At 40.9% G+C, this 22,931-nt stretch overlaps 1 protein-coding gene across 2 annotated transcripts in view; it reads left to right on the top strand.

The window, feature by feature from the left end:
- The window catches only part of NEK7 (NIMA related kinase 7), a 144,200-nt gene extending 122,727 nt beyond the window's left edge, over nucleotides 1-21,473 (top strand). Inside the window, exons 8-10 of one of the 2 annotated variants that reach the window (XM_040263175.1) lie at nucleotides 524-618; nucleotides 4,696-4,809; nucleotides 18,570-21,473. In XM_040263175.1, coding sequence (XP_040119109.1) covers nucleotides 524-618; nucleotides 4,696-4,809; nucleotides 18,570-18,680 — 320 coding nt within the window. In that variant the 3' untranslated portion in view covers nucleotides 18,681-21,473. The remainder of the gene's footprint in view (nucleotides 1-523; nucleotides 619-4,695; nucleotides 4,810-18,569) is intronic. The other variant, XM_040263176.1, reaches the window with a different exon arrangement.
- The last annotated feature ends 1,458 nt before the right edge of the window (nucleotides 21,474-22,931 follow it).

Genomic DNA, 22,931 nt, shown 5'->3' with positions numbered 1-22,931 from the left:
GTTTTATTCTTTCTAAAGTGGGAGTTAAGTAAAGTACTGACGGTTGGTGACTATATTATTTGTAATTTTAAGAGTCACAACAGTATTCTAAGGGATGTTTCTGTAAAAGTTGCTAGGTATGCTTTATACACACTACACCAATTGTTATGTATTACTATGTATTTTAAAATCACTATATTGTCATGCTTATTGGGGACATACAAGCCATGTTAAAAATTAAGAAATGAAACCAGTGTGAGCCACTTAGTAGGTTTTGTTAGAATTCCTTAGACTCTACCTGAATTAAAGAAAATCAAGGGGTACTCATCGCCCCTGTTTTAATGTGGGACAGATGCAAATGTGCTCTTCAGGATCACGGAGAAAAGAGGAAATTTAAACGTTCTGGAGTATGCCCCAGAATAGTTTTCTGATCTTAATCAATTATTTTGATGACATTTTAATCTAAAATTTTGGATGTAATTTCTTATCACAGCTGCATCTTCATTTTTACCCTCCTCTTGTTCTGTCTGGTTTCTTTCTGCAGTGGGTACACCTTATTACATGTCTCCAGAGAGGATACACGAAAATGGGTACAACTTCAAGTCTGACATCTGGTCCCTTGGCTGTCTACTGTATGAGGTAGGTAATGCTGATAAATTCCGTACACTGAAGTACTTTTACTTACTGGAATGTGTTTCCCCTGTCCTTTTAGTATATATTTTTTTTCTAGGTGATGTTTAAGAATTAGCTTTTTAATTATGAGGAAGTTAATTCACTGACTTAGTAACTGGTTTTATAATGTAGTTTAGTAACTACACATTTCTATACATTTATTTTCTCTAATTTAAATTGTTTCCTTTTGATCAGAGTTTAATTTCTTAAATGTTTTTTATGTTAATATAATGTTGCTCCATAATCTTACTTATAAAAATATACATTTGAACATCTATTAAAAAAAAAACAACTTGCCCATGCATAGCTGGAGAGATAACAATGGAATGGATTTAAAATGTGAGAGCATGGTAAATATCTTTATCAATTTTTTTTTAACTTTTATGTAGAGTAATTCAGCTTTCAGGATAGTTTATAAAGAGAAAATTCTAGGTTACCAATGAGTTTAGTTTCCATGAGTAACACTTTGTACTGGTAAAGCTTGGTGAAATTCTCTCAACTGTTCTGCTGGTGATAATTTATCAAAGAAAGATGGAATTATGTAGACAGGTCCTCTAGCAAGTATTGCAGTGTGACAGTTTGGGTGAATAGAAGAAAGCATGCTATGAGCACGTTTTATACTCGCTGTAGAGTAATGGTGTCAGAGAAGGCTCAAGCTAGGGACTCCTTTAATTGAATGGTAATTTTCTTCGGAATGTGGGCTTCCAGTCAGTGCTGTTCACTAAACATTAGCCTACATCTTGGTAACTCTTTTAATAAAATAAAATGAAGGAAAATAATACATGGAATCCTTTTCATGTTTTAAGACATAGAAAGGAAGTCTAAAGTGGATAGATAGAAACCAGTGTATTTGTTACTATTTTCTGTCTCCTGTCTTTTGGCTTAAATAAAACATGATGAGATCATGTATTTTAATTGTTCTACCTTTACTTGGAAGTAGAGCATCAGAAGGTTTTTGAAAATGTGTGTCATAATCTTTAATTATTGTTTACAGATTGAAGGTCAGACTTCCTTAACGTAAGGAACATGAGATTATTGTGTTCTTCCTACTAAAATAACAACCACTTAGGAGCTTTTAAATGTTCTTAAATAACATTCCTGGGATAATTTTTTTAAGAAAAGTTATGAATTAGTGATAGTATAAAATACATGTTTGTTTGTATTCACTGTTCACATGAGATTAAAAGAGGTTTGTGCTCAGTAATATTATATTCTGTTAATAATTTGGTACAGTGTTGCACTGATTTGACTATGTTGTTATTGTAAAGTTTAAAAGGCACTTTGTACATTTTAAAATATTTTATACCTATTTAGGCAACCTTAGATTCTTTCAGGCCATAGTCTAATAAATTATCAAAGCAACATTTTCCCTTTATATACTTCAAAGTAAACTGCAAATTGGTTTCCAATAAGGAGAGTAAATTTAGCAATGAAAAAGAAAAAGTTCAGTTGTTATTTGAGAAGTCTGAATAATTCTTTTAGGACCAGCCGATTTCCATGTCAAAACTGAAATAATCCTTCACATTATGAATTTGCCTTTGAAAGGCAGCGTCCCATTTTTATGTATACTTGAAATGATCACCAAAATAAAAATTATTTCTTTGGATGCTCCTACATTCATGCGTATTATGTGTTGGGAATGATTTTGAGTGAAAGCATTTAATGTGTTGACATTAGTTTTCAGCTCAGAGCATTTTCCCAATTGTTCCATGCAAGTCATTGGGAAGAACTAGAATTTTTTCTAAGGATTTAATTTACTTTGATGTTGTATCTCGTTCTAATATAATGTCAATAAAAATGCCCAGAAGTTTATCTTTAAGAAAACTGTTCATAGCATCTCCTAGACATTTTCTATTGTATCTCACTAAGAATTTACCATTCACAACGAAGGAGTGGGAACCCTTTTTTGAAAATGTAATTTAAACTCAGCAAATTAGACTTTCAAATATTCCTGAAACCTCACTCACACACACACACACACACACACACACACACACACACACACACACACACACACACACAAAACTGGCAGTACAGTTTTAATTGATATGCAACAAAGTAGACTTTACTAATTAAAATCAAGATGCTGTGCTTTTGCTACATGGACCTTTACATGGAAAAGTAGGTTTTACACATTTCCTTTATTGTTCAGTGCAGCAATCGCATCCTTCCAGGGTTGTAGGTTGGTGGCTTACAGTTCAAAAAAAAGAGAGAGCTGCCACCAGCCCCGAAGACAGACAGTGGGCTCTCGTCCCTCCGACACCCCCAGAATACTAATCAGGGAAGTCGGACCCTGGAGGTCAGGGAGCAAGTCAATCATTCTAGCGATCGTCTCAGTGTGGAGGATCAAATTAGCCTGAAAAATTCAGCTGCTGGGAGGAGAGGGCGAGCAGCTGTCAGGGGCAGCATCGAGATGCACTAATGAACCAGATGAATAGTGCAAAAGCTTGAAAATAAAAACAGGACAGTTGACATTTTTCATCTGTCAAAGCAGGAGATGCATGAAAATATACTATTCCTGTTTAACTCCTTAGGGGACGTTCAGGTTTTTTTTTTTTTTTAACACTGCGGTATTGAGACAAAAGTACCGTAATGAGCTCCTGGCACGTGATAACGAACACACGTACATTTACTTAGGGTTTTTGCAAACACAAGGAGACAATAGTTTACACACAGTCTATTTTTTTAAGGGGGCATCTTAAAAGATTCTGTTTTATCACAGAGTGTCCTCGTATCTTAACAGAAGACGTAATTATTGTTGTAACTGCTCTTCTGGAAATGTCCTCTCAGATGGAGCATTTTACACATTTAGGGACACACACCTGGTTTGGGGATTTCTCATTGTGGGGAACACCTCTTCTGAAGGTGATTTGGCAGGAGCTGCAGCGAAGAGCTGGCGGGCGGCTCTGCGGGCCCACATCCCCCAGCCCCATGGTCCAGGCCGGGAAGGAGTTAAGCTGTGCTGCAGCCCCGACAGATGAGAGCCATTTTCAGCTCGTCCCATCCCTGCTGACGCCCACCGAGGAGCCCTGCTCAGCCCAGCGTGTTGCACGCACGCCCGGCCTGTCTGGGGAATGTACACATTGTCCTTCCAAAATCAAACTTATTAGCACATGTAGAAAAGGGTGACTGACTTGGGGGCAGCCTTGCACTCCGTGTTGTAGTCGCGCTGCCGCGGTTCAGAGATTTAGGTTTGAACAGGAGGTGAACATCCTCAATTGAATCTTGAGTTTGTAACCCCGCTTACCGCAGTCCTTGCTCGCACTTGAAATGTCAGGTTAGAACCTGGTCTTAAAGTTAAATTTGATAATGTCTTTTTAAAAGTCATTCATTCTTTGAGTGTTTTTTTTCCCCGTGCATAAAAACCCCATTTGGATGCCTTGAATTAGTGGCCACGACTCCTAGGGCTTTTGAGCACGTTTAGTGTTTCTGAAACATCGTCACAATAGGAAAGGAGTTCTGATTCACTGTGAACTAGTTTGAGTATCAGAACATTCAGATTGAGAAGACATTTTTAAATTTCAGAATAGCCTTTTCCTACAGAGATTGTCGTGAGAGATAAAATGCTATGTGTACCGGTCCCTAAACCATTGCTGGATTATACTGCAGTTTTAGCTTGTTTCATTTTTGTTGTATTTTAACCACTGAATGGTTGATATTATACCATTCATGTCTGTCTGGTCATGAGATATACTAGTTGTTCCTACTGCACTGTATTTACAAAGAGTCCTAAGTTATATTATTTTTGTCATACTGTTTAATGCTGCATAAGTGTGTGGGGGTGTATATATGTAATTCTATGCTAACCGTATCTCCCTTCTAGGAAAGTTTAAATGTTAAAAATAATAACCAGAAATTGAAGAAAGACATTTTAGGACTTATGAACTAATTCTCTGAAAAGGATGTTCATGAAACGCCAAATGCCTGGAGAACTTTATTTAAAATGTTTGTAATTATCCCCTCCCCTCCAGTGTCATATGCTCGATGAAACCTCCTTTAAAGTTAACATGTAAGTGTATCAGTTTCATTGGGAGCGTTTTGCAGATGGCCGCGTTACAGAGTCCTTTCTATGGCGACAAGATGAACCTGTACTCGCTGTGTAAGAAGATAGAGCAGTGTGACTACCCGCCTCTCCCGTCAGACCACTATTCAGAGGAAGTAAGTCATCTTTCAGTTCGTGTGTCCACGTTGTTCGTTTTGGTAATGCTTACATTTTATTTTGGGCCCTTCTCTATTACATGATGCACATGCCGAGTGTAGGTGGCAGAGAGAACACTTTCATTCCGCTTTCGTTCCCTCGGAGGCTTGGCTGTTAAAGACTTGCCCACAGTTCATCCATCAGTGGGTGTAATGGGAGCAGTGGCTGACTTCACCGCCTCCTGGACACGGTGCCCAGGCTCTGGGTGACCAGCACGTCCAGTGTCCCTCCCCATGCCCACGGTCTCAGAGCAGCTATGACCCCTCTTCTGACAGAACCTCCCTCCTGCCCATGTTTTCCCAGAATGGAAGCAAACATCTCTCAGCTGCATCTCTCTCAGCCCTGTTCCTGCAGCTTTATCCTTGCTCTTCTTCTTCTCACCAGGCCCATCCCATAACCGCCTCCCCACTGCAGTCATATTCCTATGGGAAACGTTTGAGGTCATCAGTGTAGATGTGGTAACGAAGTACCTTGGTAGGAACTGAAAGTGTTCGCAGACGTTGCCCAGTGAAGATCTGAGCGTGGGTCCTTGGTTGCTTTGGGAGCCCATTGAAATGAGTTGTTTGGCCTCCACCCGACATCCAGTGTTCCCCTGAACAAAACATCTCCCATTTTTGCCTAATGCATCATGATTTTACCAGTATTTGAGGAGATACTGCAGAATAGCAGTGTCTCAGGTTAACTAATGTGTTCACATAACTCTTTCGACAGCTCACGGGGGACCCACCCAGAGAAACCACAGTGTCAGGGACCTGCTCGTGGGCAGCAGGGGTTCTGCCCAAGGAAAACAGAAAGGGGCAAAGGGAAAAAAATGAAGCAATTACAGTGTTCACCTTTTAGCTGGTCTTGTCACTCTATTTCAAAATGAAGGCAGTTGGTTCTAGTTTTATATAAGGAAGATTGAGTCCATGTAACTTGAATAATAAAATCTCTCTAAAGAATTTTTACCATATGGGAAAAGCACTCATGGTCCTAGGATGTTGAAAGTACTTTTTTTCCTAATCGTTTTGATACTGATAATCAGTGACGCTTGGATTTTTTTTGTTCCACAGCACTTGTGTTCAGGTGCTTAGAATAAACTTACAAGACAGCACCGGTAATTTTAGAAGCATTATCTTTATTTGATGTTAATGCTGTTATTATGTTAGCCATTTTTAATTACTATTTTGGGTGTGGAATATAAATACAGCATTTCACAAAACTGGCTCCAGCACTCTCGGCCCACAAACGCGGGAGGGTGTGAACAGTCGTGCAGAATGATGGCGAGGGTGTCAGGGGCCGCTCTTTGTTGTGTCATTCACGCTGTCTCTCTCTTCCACGAAGCACATGAATATTTCACGTATCTGCATCCTCATCCGCTATTCCTCTTGACTAATTTTCAGACCGTCTGCATTTGCATTTCACATGGTAGCTGATGAGGAGATGCCCGCGCAGCAGCGGAGCCTCAGCAGGCGGTTACCATGGCGACCTCCAGCCGGATTTTAATGATGATGCCACTGGTGGTTTGTTGAAGTCGGCCTGCCTGCAGGGCTACTTCACTGCAGCTAAGTGTGAAGTTGGATTCGCGGGTTCTCAGCCAAGGGGCACATATCAAAGTCTGGCCCAGAGAGAAGAAGGTCTCATAGTTGGGAAAGGAAAAGAGATTCCACTTTTTACTTCCCTCCATATAGTTTACCAGTCTTGAAACGAGGTATAAAGCAAAACACGTTATATGATGTACTCACCAAAAGAAGCTAGTATGGGCCCTCAGATTGGTAAATTCTGTGGCTGTACAGCAATAAAATTGAAAGCTGTAGTACATAGGTAAACAGGGAAACTAATTCTTATGGAAGAAATGAGCTACAAAAAATATAGACTAATGATCTTACTTTAATTTGTTCCATTATGTAGAGAAGTTCCCAGAACAAGAGCTTTGAAATGCAGATGTGCTAATAAATATTTTCTCTCCATAAGCAGGAACTCGGTTTGTTTGGAAGATAATTATTCAGAGTTTATGGTAGCAAAAAACCTGAACAGATGCCATACTGCCATACTTCAACCGTATCTTCAATACTGCTTTATATAGTATGCCTTTTAGATCTTTTAAAAGTCCATTTTTTTTTCTTTTTTAGTGTGGCAAAAATTTAGGAAACAGTGAAAAGTGAAATATAAAGTTTTTAAACAGTAAACTTTTAATTAAAAGACCAGTCTATTAGGTGCCAATTTTATAGCTCAGATGGCAATAGACTCTGTATCTGTTTGAAAACAAACTTTTAAGCAAAATTAATTTCCTACCAGATACGTGTTTGAAAGCTTACCAGTTTGATTTAGCTACCGCTAAATTTTTAAGGCTCCTGCCCGAAGAGGAGACGCACAGGGAACATTTTTGTTAATGAGAATAAAAGCTGTGCCTCCAACCAGCCTCGACTGGTAGGAGTCCTGAGGAGCTCTATGAGGTCTGTTTCCAGATACAGGCTTTCATGGGGACGAGCTCAGAGATTAAGAGCTTGGGATTTTTACATTTCTTATAATCTAAGACATAGATTCACTTAGGCATTAGAAACCAAAACTGAGAAGTATTGCTAGTATTCTTTGGAAAAATGAAGTTGTCTGTCAGATCTTTCTTGTTGAACTGTGCTATTGTAATTATGTGCAAATGATTAGGGTTCTTGATTGAAACATCTCAGCTGCACGTGACTGATATTTAGCATGTGTATTTTAGAGCTCCCTGAAATAATAGCTTTATGACTTTTGGTGATCAGTATTCTTTTCTAGTAGGGATCTCATCCATGTATAATAGGGAATTACTGTACTTAACAATAGAAATATTGGGTTGAAAAGGTGGATATTTTCCCTGAACTCTCTCTTAGTTTTAATTAAATTTAGTATTATTGGTAATTCAGGAAGATCCCCTGGAGAAGGAAATGGCAACCCACTCCAGTATTCTTGCCTGGAGAATCCCATGGACAGAAGAACCCGGCAGGTTAGTCAGTCCACGGGGGTCTCAGAGTCAGGCACAACTTAGCAACTAAACAACAGCAACAAAAATTGTTGGTGATGAAGAAATTAACATCAGTGCAGCAAACAATGTTTGAATACTTACTGTGTCCAGGGAGTCCTGATTCCCCTGGCCCCTCATAGTCTGAACTGGGTTGAGCTGCCCAGACATTCTGGTCACAGCACCCTCTCTTCTTTCCTGAACTCCACCATGCAGTTCTACCAGAAGGCCCAGGAATTCCCATCTTGCTGTGGGTGCTGTTTCCTCCTGTTGACATGCCCCACCCCCTGTGCCTTATCAGGTGAACTCATTCTCTTTAGAACAAAGCCTGGCCGTTGCCTCCCCCTTAAGTCATCCTGCTCCCCTTTATCCACTTCTCAGGCCCTCTTCCCTTAGCAATCACACTGCTCTATAATTCCTTTTTTTTTTTTTCCTTTGAGGTATAGTTGATTTACAGTATTATGTAAGTTTCAGGTGTACAGCATAGTAAGTCACAATTTTTAAAGGGTATTTGTCTTTCTCTCCTGACTTATTCACGTACCATAATATCCTCCAAGTTTATCTATCTTGTTGCAAATGGCAGATTTTTTTACGGCTGAGTCGTACTCCATCGTGTATGTGTATCTGGTCTTCATTGCCCTGCCCGGTGGCTCCACCTCCAGACCTGTCTAGCTTCTGTGCCTGAACAGCAGTGACTGCTTTTCATCTGTGTGTCTCTAGGGCCCAGCACACTAAAAAGTAAAAAGGTTCAGTGATTGATCAGTCAACGGAGAAAGTGAGTTAAAGGAATAAATGAGAAAAAGAGTGAATGAACCAATTAATGTCAATGGAATGAGTGAGTGAATGTTCTTACAGAACCCTCTAGGTAGTAAGGAAGAAATTACTCAAAAGACAGGTCAGGGGTGTGATGTTTCTTTTATTGATACTACCTGCAAGTGATTTTTTTCAATCTTGTAAACAAGCTATATCACATCTAGAATGTCCATGTCCATTTACTAGGAAATAAGATGAAATTTTTTCCCCTTCAGCTTCAGTGTTTAGTTTCTTTGGGAGACCAATCATCAGAATTATGCATTTTTTACTCTTGTTTACTAAATTATCTCAGGAAAATCTAAGATTAAAAAAATAGTGAATAGTTATGTTGAAAATCATTTAGAAAGTGCACACTGTGGTTCTCTATTGAGCTGGTTCTTTTTAGTCAATATCTGAAAGTCTGAGCATTAACACCACACAAAATATATATTTGTCTTTGCTTTTTTTTTAATTAAAAAATCCTAGCTAGCCTAAATAGAAAAGACACAGGAAAAGTTGGAGAGAATTGTGCCTCAGAGGTTTGGAAGGAAGTTCTAAAAGTTGAGTAAAGAGTTTGCAGATGAAAGTTAAAAATGAAATGGAAAGAATAAGAGTGATCTTGGTCTGAGAAAACAGAGTAGGGAGAAACTGAAGATTTGAAAACAGTACTTGAGTGAAAAAGAAATTTGAGCACCTGTTAAAACGTGGTAAGATGGTTGAACCATTTTAATGAAGTGAATGGTGTCATGATAACAGTGCCTGCTGACCTGAACTGTTAGGCAAATGCTTATCTGTTTACTAGTAGCTTTAAATCTATTAATGTAAGTGACACAGACCTTTGCAGAATACAGTATTGTAGTTATCTTGTAATTGTATTTTTGAAAGCTTGCTAATTTAGTACCTGTTACTACCTTTAGAGGTTAAAAAAAAAAAAGAAAATATAATCTTGGAATTAGAATTATTAGAATAGTAGTCATTTTTCACATTATTTAATGCCTCTCTTGTTGTACATCAAGTTTGTTTGTTTTGTGGCTTTATATCTCCAGCCCACAGATAGAAAAATATCTGTTTCTATTAAAACTCAGTTAATGAGACTACTCAAATAATGCAATTAATCCTTTAAAATACCAACCTAAAAGGTCTAGTAGAGAATGGATGGAGTCTTGTAAATGTTCACCTCCAAAATCATCTTTTCTTTCTTTTTTATTACTTCTTCCGTTATGTTTTCTTCCTTCTTAGACACTGTCCCTTTCTCTTCTCCGCCCCCTGCCCCTTTTAAGTTAGAGAAATGGAAGGCAGGAGAGGAGGGTTTTTTCCCAGAAACAGCTCGGCAGCACACACTGGACATGTTCTTCCCCAGCACTTCACTCAGATGAGTAAGAGTTTCCAGCATCATTTTCATGATTCCTGTTTTTTAAAAAAACTGAAGCAGCATTGTGATTGACGCACTGTGTTCCAGCTGTAGAGCAGAGTGATTCAGTTATATGCATGTATATTTTTCAGATTGTTTTCCATTGTTTATTATGGAAAACAATTGTTTTCCATTATATATATATGTGACAAGATATTACGTGTAGTTCCCTGTGCTATACAGTAAATCCTTGTTGCTTATCTGCTTTATGTACAATAGTTTATATTTGCTAAGCCCAAACTCCTAACTGGCCCCTCCTCCTCTCCCTTTTCCCTCTGATACCTGGAAGCTTTTTGTTTTTTGAGGAGCCTCCATACTGTTTTGTGTAGTGGCTGCACCAACTTACATCCCCACCCACAGTGCAGGGGGTTTCCCTTCTCTTCAGCGTTTCTTATCTGTGGACTTTTTGATGATGGCCATTCTAACCAGTGTAAAGTGATACCTCATCATGGCATTTTTCATTATTCTTGAGATTAGATAAGTATTGATTTTTTTCCCAGAGTATTTACAATATAAGGATTAAAAAGCATGGTCCTTGCTCTACTTTATTATATATGAATAACAAAATAATAATATATTTAGAGTTGAACTACTCACCTCAGATAGTTATAGGTTATTGTAGAGTATAGATATATTTACATGGCTTTAAATAAAATTGGAATACTGAGGTTTCTTTTTTTTTTATTTCAGTGTGTGAAATCACCATTTTCTTTCACCCACATAAGAACTTTGTTGCTAAAGAAAGAATGTCTGAGGGAAACATTATTCCCGTTTCACACCTGAGTAGACAGGGACCCAGCAGTATCAGAGGGAACCCTAGACTCCAGGGCGCCCTTCCAGCATCCACTGCTTGTGCCAGGGCAAAGGAAGCGCCCGAGGGGGCCTCTCAGGGGTCACGTGTGGTCCCTCCCCAGGCTCCCGGGTGCCTCTGCGTTCCCTATACCTGCTCTCGCCCGCCGCCTCCTGCCTCCGCCGGGCTCTGCTTCCCTGGGGGTGCCGCAGTTCGCTCAGAACACCTTCCGCCTGGTAGTGGCTCGGCCAGGTCACACTGAAGGGAAAGAGCGAGGGAATTTTGCAGAAGGGCAGGAATGATGTTTACATATCAGAATATGTGGAAACGACTACGTGTTTCAAATAAGGTATCAGAAATATTGATCCATAGCTGTGCTGAACAAGAAACAAAATTTTTTTACAGTGTGTTGTAATTTTACTGATGCTTCATTTCCCAAATGGTTATCCTTAGGGAAAGTACCAATTGAAAGCTTTAAAAACCATAACTGGTTTTTTGTTTCAAATAATTTATTTTCGGCTGTGTTGGGTCTTCATTGCACAGGCTGTTCTCTAGTTGCAATGGAGGCGACCCTCCAGGTGCAGTGCCTGGGCTTCTTGCTGCAGTTTCTCCTGTTGCAGAGCGCTGGGGCTCCGGAGTGCAGGCTGGGCAGCTGTGGTTTACGGGCCTAGTTGCTCCGCGGCTCGTGGGATCTTCCCGGGCCGGGGATCAAACCCACGTCTCCTGCATTGGCAGGCGGATTCTTTACCACTGAACCACCAGGGAAGCCCCATAACTGGTGTTTTAAGCAGGCACTTACAAGTAAATTCTTTTTATATGTAAAATTCAGAATATGCTTAAAGAGGCTTTTTAAGAAAGTTGCTTCATTAACAAAAAACATGACCTTTGTTTTAGCTTGGAAAAGAGCTGCTTTACGTAAATTTTTTTTAAGTGTCAGATACAGATTATTTTTGCATACTTTAAAATTTAAATCTTTTTATTCATTTGATCAGTCTAAATCATTCTATAAGAATATTTAAATGAGACACTATATGGCACAAATAACACTTGGAAGTACATCTGTTTTTGCAAGTATTTCTCTAGTTCTGATTATTATGTAATCCATGCTAAGTTATATGAGAGTATTTTACTTTATTTCTTAAAAAAGTTTTGAGTACTCCAGGTCTTAGTTGTGGTGTGCAGGATCTAGTTTCCTGACCAGGGATCAAACCTGGGCCTCCTGCCTGGGGATTGAGGTGGCACTGGGCCACAAGGAGAGTCCCGAGAATATTTCACTTTAAAATGTAGGAGGATATCTAATAATATTAAACATAATCTCTAACCATGCCATTATTTACTGAAGTTAATATTAATTACCTCAGACACTATTAGGAACATTTGATTTTCCTTCCTGAAAATGGTTTTAGGAAGTTTGATAACGCCCATCATTTATAATATCAGTTGACCTGGTCAACCTTCCTTCACTCAAAGTTGCCATGTAAGAGTAAATCTTTAAACTTTGAATGTTTCATTTTTGTTTAAAAAAATATACATATAAGCAGGTCCTTTGTTCACTTATGCTTCTGAAGCGACACTGGGGACTCACTCCTCTAAGACGAATCCAAAGCGGTGCCCTACATTTCACGCATCCTCTGGGATCCTGTGAAACCATTAACTTTCTGTAAGACGCTTCTGTAAGTTTTCAGAAGATGCTGAGTGACCTTTAGTTGCGGGCTGAAGCCATTGCGTCACCTCGCGAGGATTCTGTGTGGGAGGGCTTTCTCCCCTCTCGCCACCCCCCAAGTCAGTCACTGGTGACCCTTTGGCCTGCGCATCGAATCTGCCTCCTCCTTTTGTATAAACGTCTAAAGCGTCGACAGCCAGTGTGTGTTGATGCATTAGAGCCACTTTGGGGGGCTGCAGTGTGTCCTTGGCTTGATGGAAACGGGGTGTCCGGGAGGCGGATGCATCGTAATTGGTCCCAGAGGAACGGGAGTGGGGTCAGAGAGCAGCAGCGCCCGGAGCCCGGCTCTGTGTTCCTGTCGGGAGTCGTGTCCCGACCCAAGGCCAGGCTGCACGCAGCGCACTCGTCTTCCCATGACGCGGCTGAGCTCGATGCTTCATCACGCGTCCGTGGGGACCGTCAGCACTCCCCTTTTAATATCTCTGGTACCAACCTATATGCTTTGGTATTTCTTTAGAAACATATCGATCATAGCATTTTCTCTTTTTTATTGAAAATATTCATTTATTTCCATATGACTGATGACTTCATAATCCTTTAGAAATGTCAGAGAATTCATTTTATTTTTCCTTTATATGACTTTTCTCATTTAAATGTTTGTATTGCTTTTTAAATTTTCCTTAATCATCTGAATTAAAGTTTTTTCTTGTGATTTCGTAAAGACTCCTACAAATTCAGACCTTTACTTTTTACCTTATTTTTAGCTTGTTCTATAAAACATTTTGAAAACAACACAAAGTACATGTTTTTATAAACGTGTAAAGTAATGCAAATTCAACAGTTTTCTTGAGATAATGTAAACTATGAAATGTCTTTACTTACATGAAATGTTTTACTTATTCCTGTTTATTTTTATTAATCTAATATCCACTGATTTGGGAATTATTTCTACAAAGTAATAAATGGGAAGCTAATTCCCTCCATTCAAACACAAAATTTCTTTGAGCAAGTGGTTGCCTGACAATATTATGAGAAATTAAAGCCTGACATGTAGGAATATACATAAAAATTTTTAAAGTGATTATATGAACAGATGTCTTCGTCAACCATACTTAATAATGTAGTACTTAGAATCATGTCAAAAGGTTGGATAGTCGTTCAGGATTTTTAAAGTAATTTTTTGCAGAGGTTTGCAGGAAGAGAAAGTTTTTGGTTTTTTTTTTTTTTTTTTTTTTCCAAATGTAAGACTAACACAGAGAGCTCACTAAGATGATTATTCCTTTTTGATTATGTAATATCTGTCTGATAGACACTTGGAGGCTTTTTTTTTTTTTTTTTTTGCTGCATCATGTCACCATGTAAATTCCTAACCTGGTATAAAAAAATGGTTCCATGTGAAAATTCAAGTACATTTTCTCTGGAGGTAGTCACTGTCACTTTAATGAATGAGGTCACTCTAGTCAGAATATGAATCTGAACAGTTTTGTGTCTTGTAAGGCCCTTATCTGGATGTTGGGCAGAACCCTAGAGAAGACTTTTTGGTCTGTTTTTAGATCGGAGCTGGCTGTGAACTGTGAGGGCGACCCATTCACCTTAGGAACCAGATGAACCGGCGTCAGAGCTGGCGTCTTTTGAGAGTCAGACCACCTGTTGTCTTCGTTGCTCAGCCTCTCATTCACGTCTGACTCTTTGCGACCCCATGGACTGCAGCACGCCAGGCTTCCTGGTCTTTCACCGTTTCCTGGAGCTTGCTCAAGCTCATGTCCACTGAGTCAGTGATGCCATCCTACCTGCCTGCCTTTGCGTGTTAGGTCACCCACCTTTGTGCACAAGTGGCTGTGAGGGAACCTGCAGACCAGGTGGGGCTTTCCCTGGGGTAGGAGAGCAGTAGTTTTAAAAGCCAGGTGTCTGAAACCAGGCCGATTCAGTTCCCCTCCGGGCTGGGCGCCTTACCGCCTCTGTGGCCTTGGGATGCCACCCCCTGCACCCTGCAGAGAGCTTCTGAGCTGGATCCAGCTTTGAGAAAGGGCAGAACTAAATCAGCAACAGCTTTCAGGAAATGGTCCTCTCTCTGCATTGGCACCGGAAGCAACTTCAAAGCCCCAGAGTTACCTCTTGGCACATGGAGATGCCTTTTATCTGAACATGTTCAGGAGATGGGGTTCCAGATGTCCCCTGGAAACTTAGAAATAACTGCCAATTCCTAGGAGCACCTCCATCTCAGCAGTGTAGCTTCCAGACTGTCCTCTGGCTGCAGAAAGTGCGCCCGGAGCACTGAGTGAGGCAGCCTGCCACGTTCAGCTGTTTAACAATTAAAGGCTGGGGGCTGTCAAGCAAAGGGAAGAGTTTTTCCTCATCTTCTAATTAATGACTGCTTGACTCCGACTGTCATCTCTGAATACCATGCTTGTATTCTGCTGTGTGAGCAACTGGTTTACCCTTGTCTCCATCGTGTCAGAAGCACACGTAACTCTCCCATGTCACAGAGATGCTGTCCTTCCATATACATTACGAGAAGGGTGAGCGGTGACCTCGCTTGCAGAGCTTAAAATTGTTACTTGGCGTGACAAGAGACTATGCATGTATCGAAGTGAATTTTGCATTTTTAAAAAGCAAATTATTAAATTATTAATGGCCGTTTGAAACATAAGAGTAGTAAGTTATCTGTTGTTTTTTTTTTTTTCCCATTTCCTTTGCCAAAAGACTATTGAAACTGGCTCCCCCCACCCCCGGCCTCAGCTGGGTTAATATGTCTACTGAAATGTGTCTTTAGAATAACCAATAGTTATCAAATATCAGAGAAACATCCCTCAAACTAAGAATACGGGCCTGGGTAAATCTTCCATAACATGCTTACAGTCCACCTTTTTTCAGAAAGGATTTGAGCTGACTTACAATAGAAGACACAGGTTAGCGGTTATTAATGCAGAAACAGAAGTCAAGTTCAGAACCAAGGGGAGAAGGGCATGTAAACACACCTTCCCTCTCGGCCAGCAGAGTGGCTGCAGCACGTCTGCCTGGTTTCGAAGGAAACAGAAGCAGACCATGTTTTTAAGGACGAAAGTGTACCTTCTCTGTCCCTCAGAGAAGATGGAGTTTTCGCCTGCTGAATTATGATGGGAATATCACCTGTAAGGGTCTGTGAGTAATGTACCCAGCATTGGCTTATCCCAAGTTACTAGGATGAATGGGGCTTCCCTAGTGGCTCAGCAGTTAAGAACCTGCCTGCCAGTACAAGAGACACAGATTCAATTCCTGGGTCGGGAAGACCCCTGGAGGAGGAAATGGCAACGCGCTTCAGTATTCTTGCCTGGGAAATCCCATGGACAGAGGAGCCTGGCAGGCTAAAGTCCATGGGGGTCACAGAGTCAGACACAACTGAGTTGACTAAACAGCAGCATAAGGATGAACGCTGTTTCTTACTGAGCCTTCCCTAAACGCCCATACTCTTAACAGGTTTGACAGGAGCTCTGTATCATACCTCTCAATACTCAGATTCATATTTTTGAATATTCAAACTTTTGAATATTCACTCCACCATTGTGTATCCCTTGACAAGGACCTGTGGTGATAGGTTCTGTTCTGCTGCTTCAAACAGCAAGGCAGGCGGACACCTTTGATCGAAGCTGAAGCGTCTCACCACTCTGCTCACCTGCTGGAAGTCAGACTAGCCTCCCAGTACCTGCATGAAGCCCTGAGATGTTAGTGTCTCTCCTCTGGGCACCAGTTCTCAGCCCCCAGCATCCACCACTTTCTCTCAGAACCCAGAAACTCGTCTCTTAAGTGGAACTCAGATACACCTTAACCCAGTGGCATCCCTTTCTGGTGATCATGATTTGAAATTACACAGTGATTGTCTGTAATCTTGGCTGCTTTCTCCTTGTGGCAGAAACAAGTGAGGGCCAAGCATCTGCTACAGTCAGTTGGAAAGTAAACCCTATTCCAAATTATTAGGCAGGAAAAGTAAGGTTTCTTGACCAGCCTGAAGGGTGTGGCACTTTTATTCAATCAAAAAACGGCTATTGCATCTGCTTGGATCCTGGTTAAATAGAATGAATGTGGGTACCACAGTTATCCTTTCTGCTCCTTTTATCATTTTTATCTCTGAACAAAATTTCTGACCACTAGGTAACCTGTTAGAAAACAGTCTTTTTATATGTACGTATCAGTAAAAATACTTTTCCTCCTGTCTTCTATTGTGTGTATAACTGAATGTATTTGTTTTTATTTTAATGGGTAAAATGCCAACAACCTTTCTGATTCAGATCACTATAACACAAAGGCTTGTGTGCAGCCACACCCCTTCAGGATGTTGAATGCTGTCTCCTGTGCCACTGCAGAGAACAGACCATGAAATCCTTGGACCCTCCCAGTAGGTCTGCCGTTATCATTGGCATCTTTGAACTCCCAGAAGTGAAGCTGCTTGGTGAAGCTTCATTCTGATAGAATCACATCACCTGAGGATTAGCGCTAGAAGAATCCTTATGGGTCCTCTACTCCAGCCTCTGTCCTGAATCGATGAAGAAACAGACATCTCCCGACAGTGCCTTGAGCCAGCAGGTGTCCACAGGCTCCTCCCTTTCCATCCCCTGGGGGCCTCCTTACACACACCTTCTTTCCAGCTGACTGTTCTCACTGGCGGTGGGCTTCTCCGCTGTTAACACACTCAGCCCACAGATTTTAGCATTAGTTTCTTTTTCCTCCAGATGAAAAAATCTTGGTGGAAGTTGAAAACTCTGTAATTTGATAATTTAAATTATCAAGCAAACAGTAACTTGATAATTTAACTATGTGCCACCATGGTGAGAAAGAGTAATGCAAGTTTTCAGAGTTCTGAGTAATTTACAAGGAAGGAAGGAAGGGTTAGTCGCCCAGTCGTGCCCGACTCTTTGCGACCCCATGGACTGCAGCCCACCAGACTCTTCTGTCCATGAGATTTTCCAGGCAAGGATACTGGAGTGGGTTGCCATTTCCTTCTCCAGGGTATCATCCAGACCCAGGGATCGAACCCGTATCTCCTGTACTGCAGGCAGATTCTTTACCGACTGAGCTAATAGTCCTTTTTTGACAAAGACATACTTAAATGCTAGGGCTTCCTTCCATACTTAAATGCAGATGGTAAAGAATCCACTTGCCAATGCAGGAGACCAGGGTTCAATCCCTGGGTCGGGAAGATCCCCTGGAGGAAGGCATGGCAACCCACTCCTGTATTCTTGCCTGGAGAATCCCCATGGACAGAGGAGCCTGGCGGGCTGCAGTTCATGGGGTCACAAAGAGTCGGACAGGACTGAGTGACTAAGCCGAGCACAGAGCGTGAAGGCTGGGGAGTCTGGCCTTTCTCCTCTTGATGTCACTCGTCCTCTGAACGGCCCGATGGTGAAGACATGTGGCTCCATGAATTGTAGCAATTAGAATTAAGAATGAAGTGCCCTATTCTTCAGTCATTGGCTCTAGGGTCAGATGGAAGGATATTTTCTTAGTTTATCGAAATATACTTTTTTCTGTGACGTAAGTAAGTAAACCTCAGCCCTCTCATCTGTAACATGAGGACACAGGTGTGCCTTCATACAGTTGAGAGAGCACTATTTGTTACTTACCTTGCTTATAATTTATTATTGTTAGTTTGAAGGAGTGCTTTTACTATAATAAAAAACATTTGTATAAATTCAGATACACAATAAGCTGGTTATTACAATTTAAACTTACAATGAACACTGTTGTAGTAAATTCTAGATCAAACAATGTGTTGAGATCTATAGTCATTAATAACTCAGAGACATGGAGTTTAAAACTTCCTGTCTCCTGTGACTGCCATCCTCCGATCAGACTTTTCTGAAAGATTATCAGGTCACTAGAAAGCCACTAGATGGTAGAAAACACTCTTTGCTTGACCCGAACACTCACCAGTGAATATGCTTCTTAGAGCCTTCAACTAACTAAAGTCACAGACAGTGGTCACACATATTTCCAGCCAAACATTTAGCAGCACACGTGCACTCCTGGTAAACCCAGAGCTGTGCAAAGCGTGTTCCTATACCTCACCGCCCGGAGTGGTTCCTGAAGCAGGTTGTGTTTTCTTCTCCGCAGCTGCGACAGCTGGTGAACACGTGCATCAACCCAGACCCGGAGAAGCGGCCAGACATCACCTATGTGTACGATGTGGCGAAGCGGATGCACGCCTGCACCGCCAGCGCCTGAGCGCGGCCGGCAGAGCGCGCCGCTCGAGTGTTCTTGAGCAAAGTGCACTTCCTCCTCCTGGGTGTTAAGAGAGTCCTACTTCAGAGCTAACGTGCTTTGAATCCTTAACCAGTTTTCATGTAAGCTTCATTTTGTACCAATTTAAGTCACCTTCTCGCAAACCCCAATGACTTTGGAATAGTCAGATTGCATGTTAGGAGAGCAGAGTGGTTCTTAATGGCAAAAGAATTTTTAGAACGATTTCTAGTCTTTGTGCTGATCAGTCGTGTTCAGGTAAGCTCTCAGTGCCAGACACCGGCGACCTGGCTTGGCCCCATCAGGACAGACACGCAAGCCCGAGGACAGTATCTGAACACGTACCTTGTGTGCTTTCCCGTCACGTGTGGACATCTGAGATGAACACAAGTGTGAACTTTTGTGACTTTTATTTTTAGAGGTTTGAAGTATGTGTTTTAGTTCTTAGCATTGTAACTTTCAAATAGAATTCTTAAAGCTAAATATACACAGGAACTACATTTTTGTTCATGAACTATTTGAGAAATTTAAAATCCTTAGCTTAAACACTCAAAATGCAACTATTAAATGTGAAAAGATTTGGGGACAAAAATGTGAGTCAGACACTGAAGAGTTTTTTGCTTTGTTTTAGTTTCTTTGATGTTCTCCTTGCATTAAAATGGTATAAATGAATCCATTTAAAAAGTGGTTAAGGATTCGTTTGGCTGGCTAGTGTGATAGTAATTTTCAAAGTTGCACACTGCCCAAGGCTTTTTTGTGTGTTCTTGCTATTTGTACATTTGAAGACTATTATTTGAATAATCCTGCAGTACTATACTTCAGTTCCTTTATGAATTTAAATGCTCTACTCATGATCGTGCACTATAGTATATAGCATATGTTTTTATTCATAGAGTTTATTGAAATTCTGATTGGTCCCCTTCTGAAAGTTTTTTTTATATTCTTCAAGTTACTTTCCTATTTATATTGTACATGAGTTTTATCCACTAATGTTTCAGATGTTCTGACAACATTATAGCCTTAAAAGAATATTTGGTATGCCAACACTTTTCCTGGAAGGAAAACATTTTTTTAACTTGTTAAAATTTGGGCTACCCCGTGTGTGTGCCCTGTCTTGTTAGAAAGGAAGAGGGGTGTGTGTTGTCCTGTGCCTGTGAATGCTGATGCCATTTCAGTTCATCCAAAAAGGTTGCAGTTTTAGGATATGTTTAAAGAAGTGAAAACTAGCCACACCGCAGCCGGAAGTTTTATGAGCTAAACATTTCTGTTGAGAAGCTTCTAGCCAAGTACTGTATTCATGCCCGCAGCTGCCCAAGGTGGTGTAGTTTACAGGAGCAGGCAGCTTTCAGTACCTGCCGTCATGGAGACGTTTGCCCTGGATGCCTCCGTGTTATCGGTGACCCACTCCCACACAGCCACATAAGGACCACAAGGCCACGGTCCCATCACCACCTAAGGACCCCGTGCCGCCCCAGAACCTGCCCAGTAACCCTGCCAATGGGAACCCCTCATGCTCAAAGAGTGCCTGCCCTCAGCCCGTATAGCTGCTGGTTTAGTTTTTCCCCTAGAAGTATTTTTCTTACAATCATTTGAATACTTTCATTTGTAAACATTTAAAATGTACAAAGTGTAGACGTCTTGTTTTTCTAAATTTAATCAGCTACAATATCAGTTCTGAATTAGGGTGATTTATCCCAGTGCAGGCGGGGGAGAGCTGGTGGCTCTACAGCCCAGGCTGCAGGGACGCCCCGGGCCCCTGGCGTCCCCACGCGCGTCTCCAGAGTAGAATCGTCTCTGTTGACCTTAGTGTCCTGTTCATTTTAATGTAATATGACTGATGGAGATGAGATGTCCTCTACTTGGAACAAATATGCTCCTTGTTCTTGCAAAAAGCCATCTAAAAGCCATTAGCTGGACCCCCTCACAGGACTTCTAAGCAGAGATTTAAACTTTTAAGTGACCCTATCTGCTATAAGGAAATTGGGAAGAATTTAATGGTCAGGGGAATACATTATTGTTTTCTACATGTGGAAACTTTCTGTCTTGGATATTTTATCTTTTTTTTTTTTTTTAATCTCAGTGTTCACGTTTTTCTGGAAGAAACTACTGTGCACAAAACAAATTTTAATTCTGAATATTTCAAAGAATTGTGAAGACGAGAAGTTTTAATGTTTTATAATCACCTATGAAATGTTCTCTTTGTATTTCTGTTTATAAGTAAATTTTGTATTGATTAAATAAAACATTTGACTTGAAATGAGGAACAGTAAAATGAAAGGTACATCTGATTTCTAACTCTTATTCAGACTTTGGTACCAGTTCCCCAGGGCACAAGGTGGGGTGACCTTGGTCCGTGTGCCGATGCCTAGGAATGGTGGACGAAGGGTATCCCTGTATACATAAAGTGCTCAGCAGTGTGCACTGATGGTGAGTTCAGTGAGCTGTGATGGCCACTCCGTGACCCTTACCATCCTGCATGGTCTCTATTACAAAACACCCTGCTTGTATCCGTATACACTGCAGGTGTTGCTGTTAACATTTGCATATTTATTTTAACCAAAATGTTATTCATATTAAATGTTTTTTCTTTAAAATGAATGTATTATGTTTATATCCCACCAATGAATAATTATCTTATGCCTCATATTTCAATAGTACTGTAATATGAACTTTTGTGAAATACTTTTATTTTGTTATGCTTCAAAAACACATACTAAAAAGACTCTGTTGTTAGCTTTGAAAATTGTATAATATCCTAATATAAATAAAAGTATAAAACTAAAAATAAGTATAATAAGTTTTTCAGGTTATCTGTGATTCTCCCCCCAACCCCACTAAATTCTACCACTGTTTATTTCACTCAACAGTCAACCTACAGAAACAGTTCTTAATTCGTTTCCATGAATTATTTCTTTATCCTTTTGGAGATGGCTAAATATTGAAACAGTTGGGGGGGTGACCATGGTGGGCCGACAGACCCTAAGAGGGAAGTCTTTAAATATGCATTAAACTAAGGCACAACTTCACAGGTCCCTCTTCTCTTTGATACATCATTTGCTGTCTTTGAATAAGAAAAATTTCTTGAAACTCTAAAGTGTCTAAAATTCAGGCAACAGATTCTATTCCTGTCACTGTAATATACCCCTACTGATAGTACAGATGGTTTGAATGTTCTTTTCACATAATAAGTGACAGTTGCTGCCATGCCTGGAAACTCTGAGGCTGAAAGATCTTAATGGGATACAGTCTGCTGGGCTGGTGGTAGAGTGATCCTTACACGTCAGGATCACATTCCAAACGGGTGAGGAAGAGCTTTATAACCTAGGACCTTTAGTGAGGAACTTGTAGTCCCACTGTGTGTGTGCATGATCATAAGTCACAGGAAATTTTAGGTTCAAGATAGTGTGGGACTAGTTGAAGTTTTATTTCAGAGTATGTTGACTAGAAAAGCCAGTACCAGCCATAGATGTTTAAACGTGTCATTAGTTGGTATAGCTATCTTTACCAAACCAATACAGTAACTTTCAAGTCAAAATGATGACATAGGGACAAAGATTACCATCACAAAACCTTATCAGAAAATACCCACGGGGGGGATTTCCCTGGTGGTCCAGTGATTAGGCACCACCTGCCAATGCAGGGGACACAGGTTCTTTACGTGGGTCGGGAAGACTCCACCCCTCCAGACAGCTAGACCCGTGCGCCACCACTAAGGAACCCGGGTGCTGCAACTGCCGGAGTCCGTGCACCCAGAGTCTGTGCTCCCCAACAAGAGAAGCACCATGGAGAAGCTCACGGACAACCCCCTCGCCGCAACGAGAGAAAGCCCGTGCAGCAGCAGTGGCCTAGCACAGCCGAAAACGAATAAGTACAGTCATGTAAGGAAAAGTCCACGGGGCCTTCCCTGGTGGTCCAGTGGTTAAGACTCTGTGCTCCCGGAGCAAGGAGCCCAGGGTCGATCCCTGGTCAGTGAATCTGATCCCACACGACACGGCTGAAGACCCCACATGTGGCAACAAAGATCTGGCGCAGTGAGACTTTCAAAAATATCCACAGAGATGTTGCATTATCTGTTTCTAATTACATGTGAATTCCTGGTACAATTAATTCCTGGAATGATTTTTCAGAGAAAGATGTGAACATCTGTGAAGTTTATTTTTAATTGAGAGGTTTATCTGAGCTTCTTTTCGGTCTTCCACACCCATTTCACTCTTCACCGGAGTCTCTAAATCTACT

The sequence above is a fragment of the Oryx dammah genome, unplaced genomic scaffold, assembly GCF_014754425.2.
Source record: "Oryx dammah isolate SB20612 unplaced genomic scaffold, SCBI_Odam_1.1 HiC_scaffold_21, whole genome shotgun sequence".
Taxonomy (NCBI): Eukaryota; Metazoa; Chordata; class Mammalia; order Artiodactyla; family Bovidae; genus Oryx; species Oryx dammah.
The sequence above is the reverse complement of the archived record's forward strand: the minus strand, read 5'-3'. Positions and strand labels throughout refer to the sequence as shown.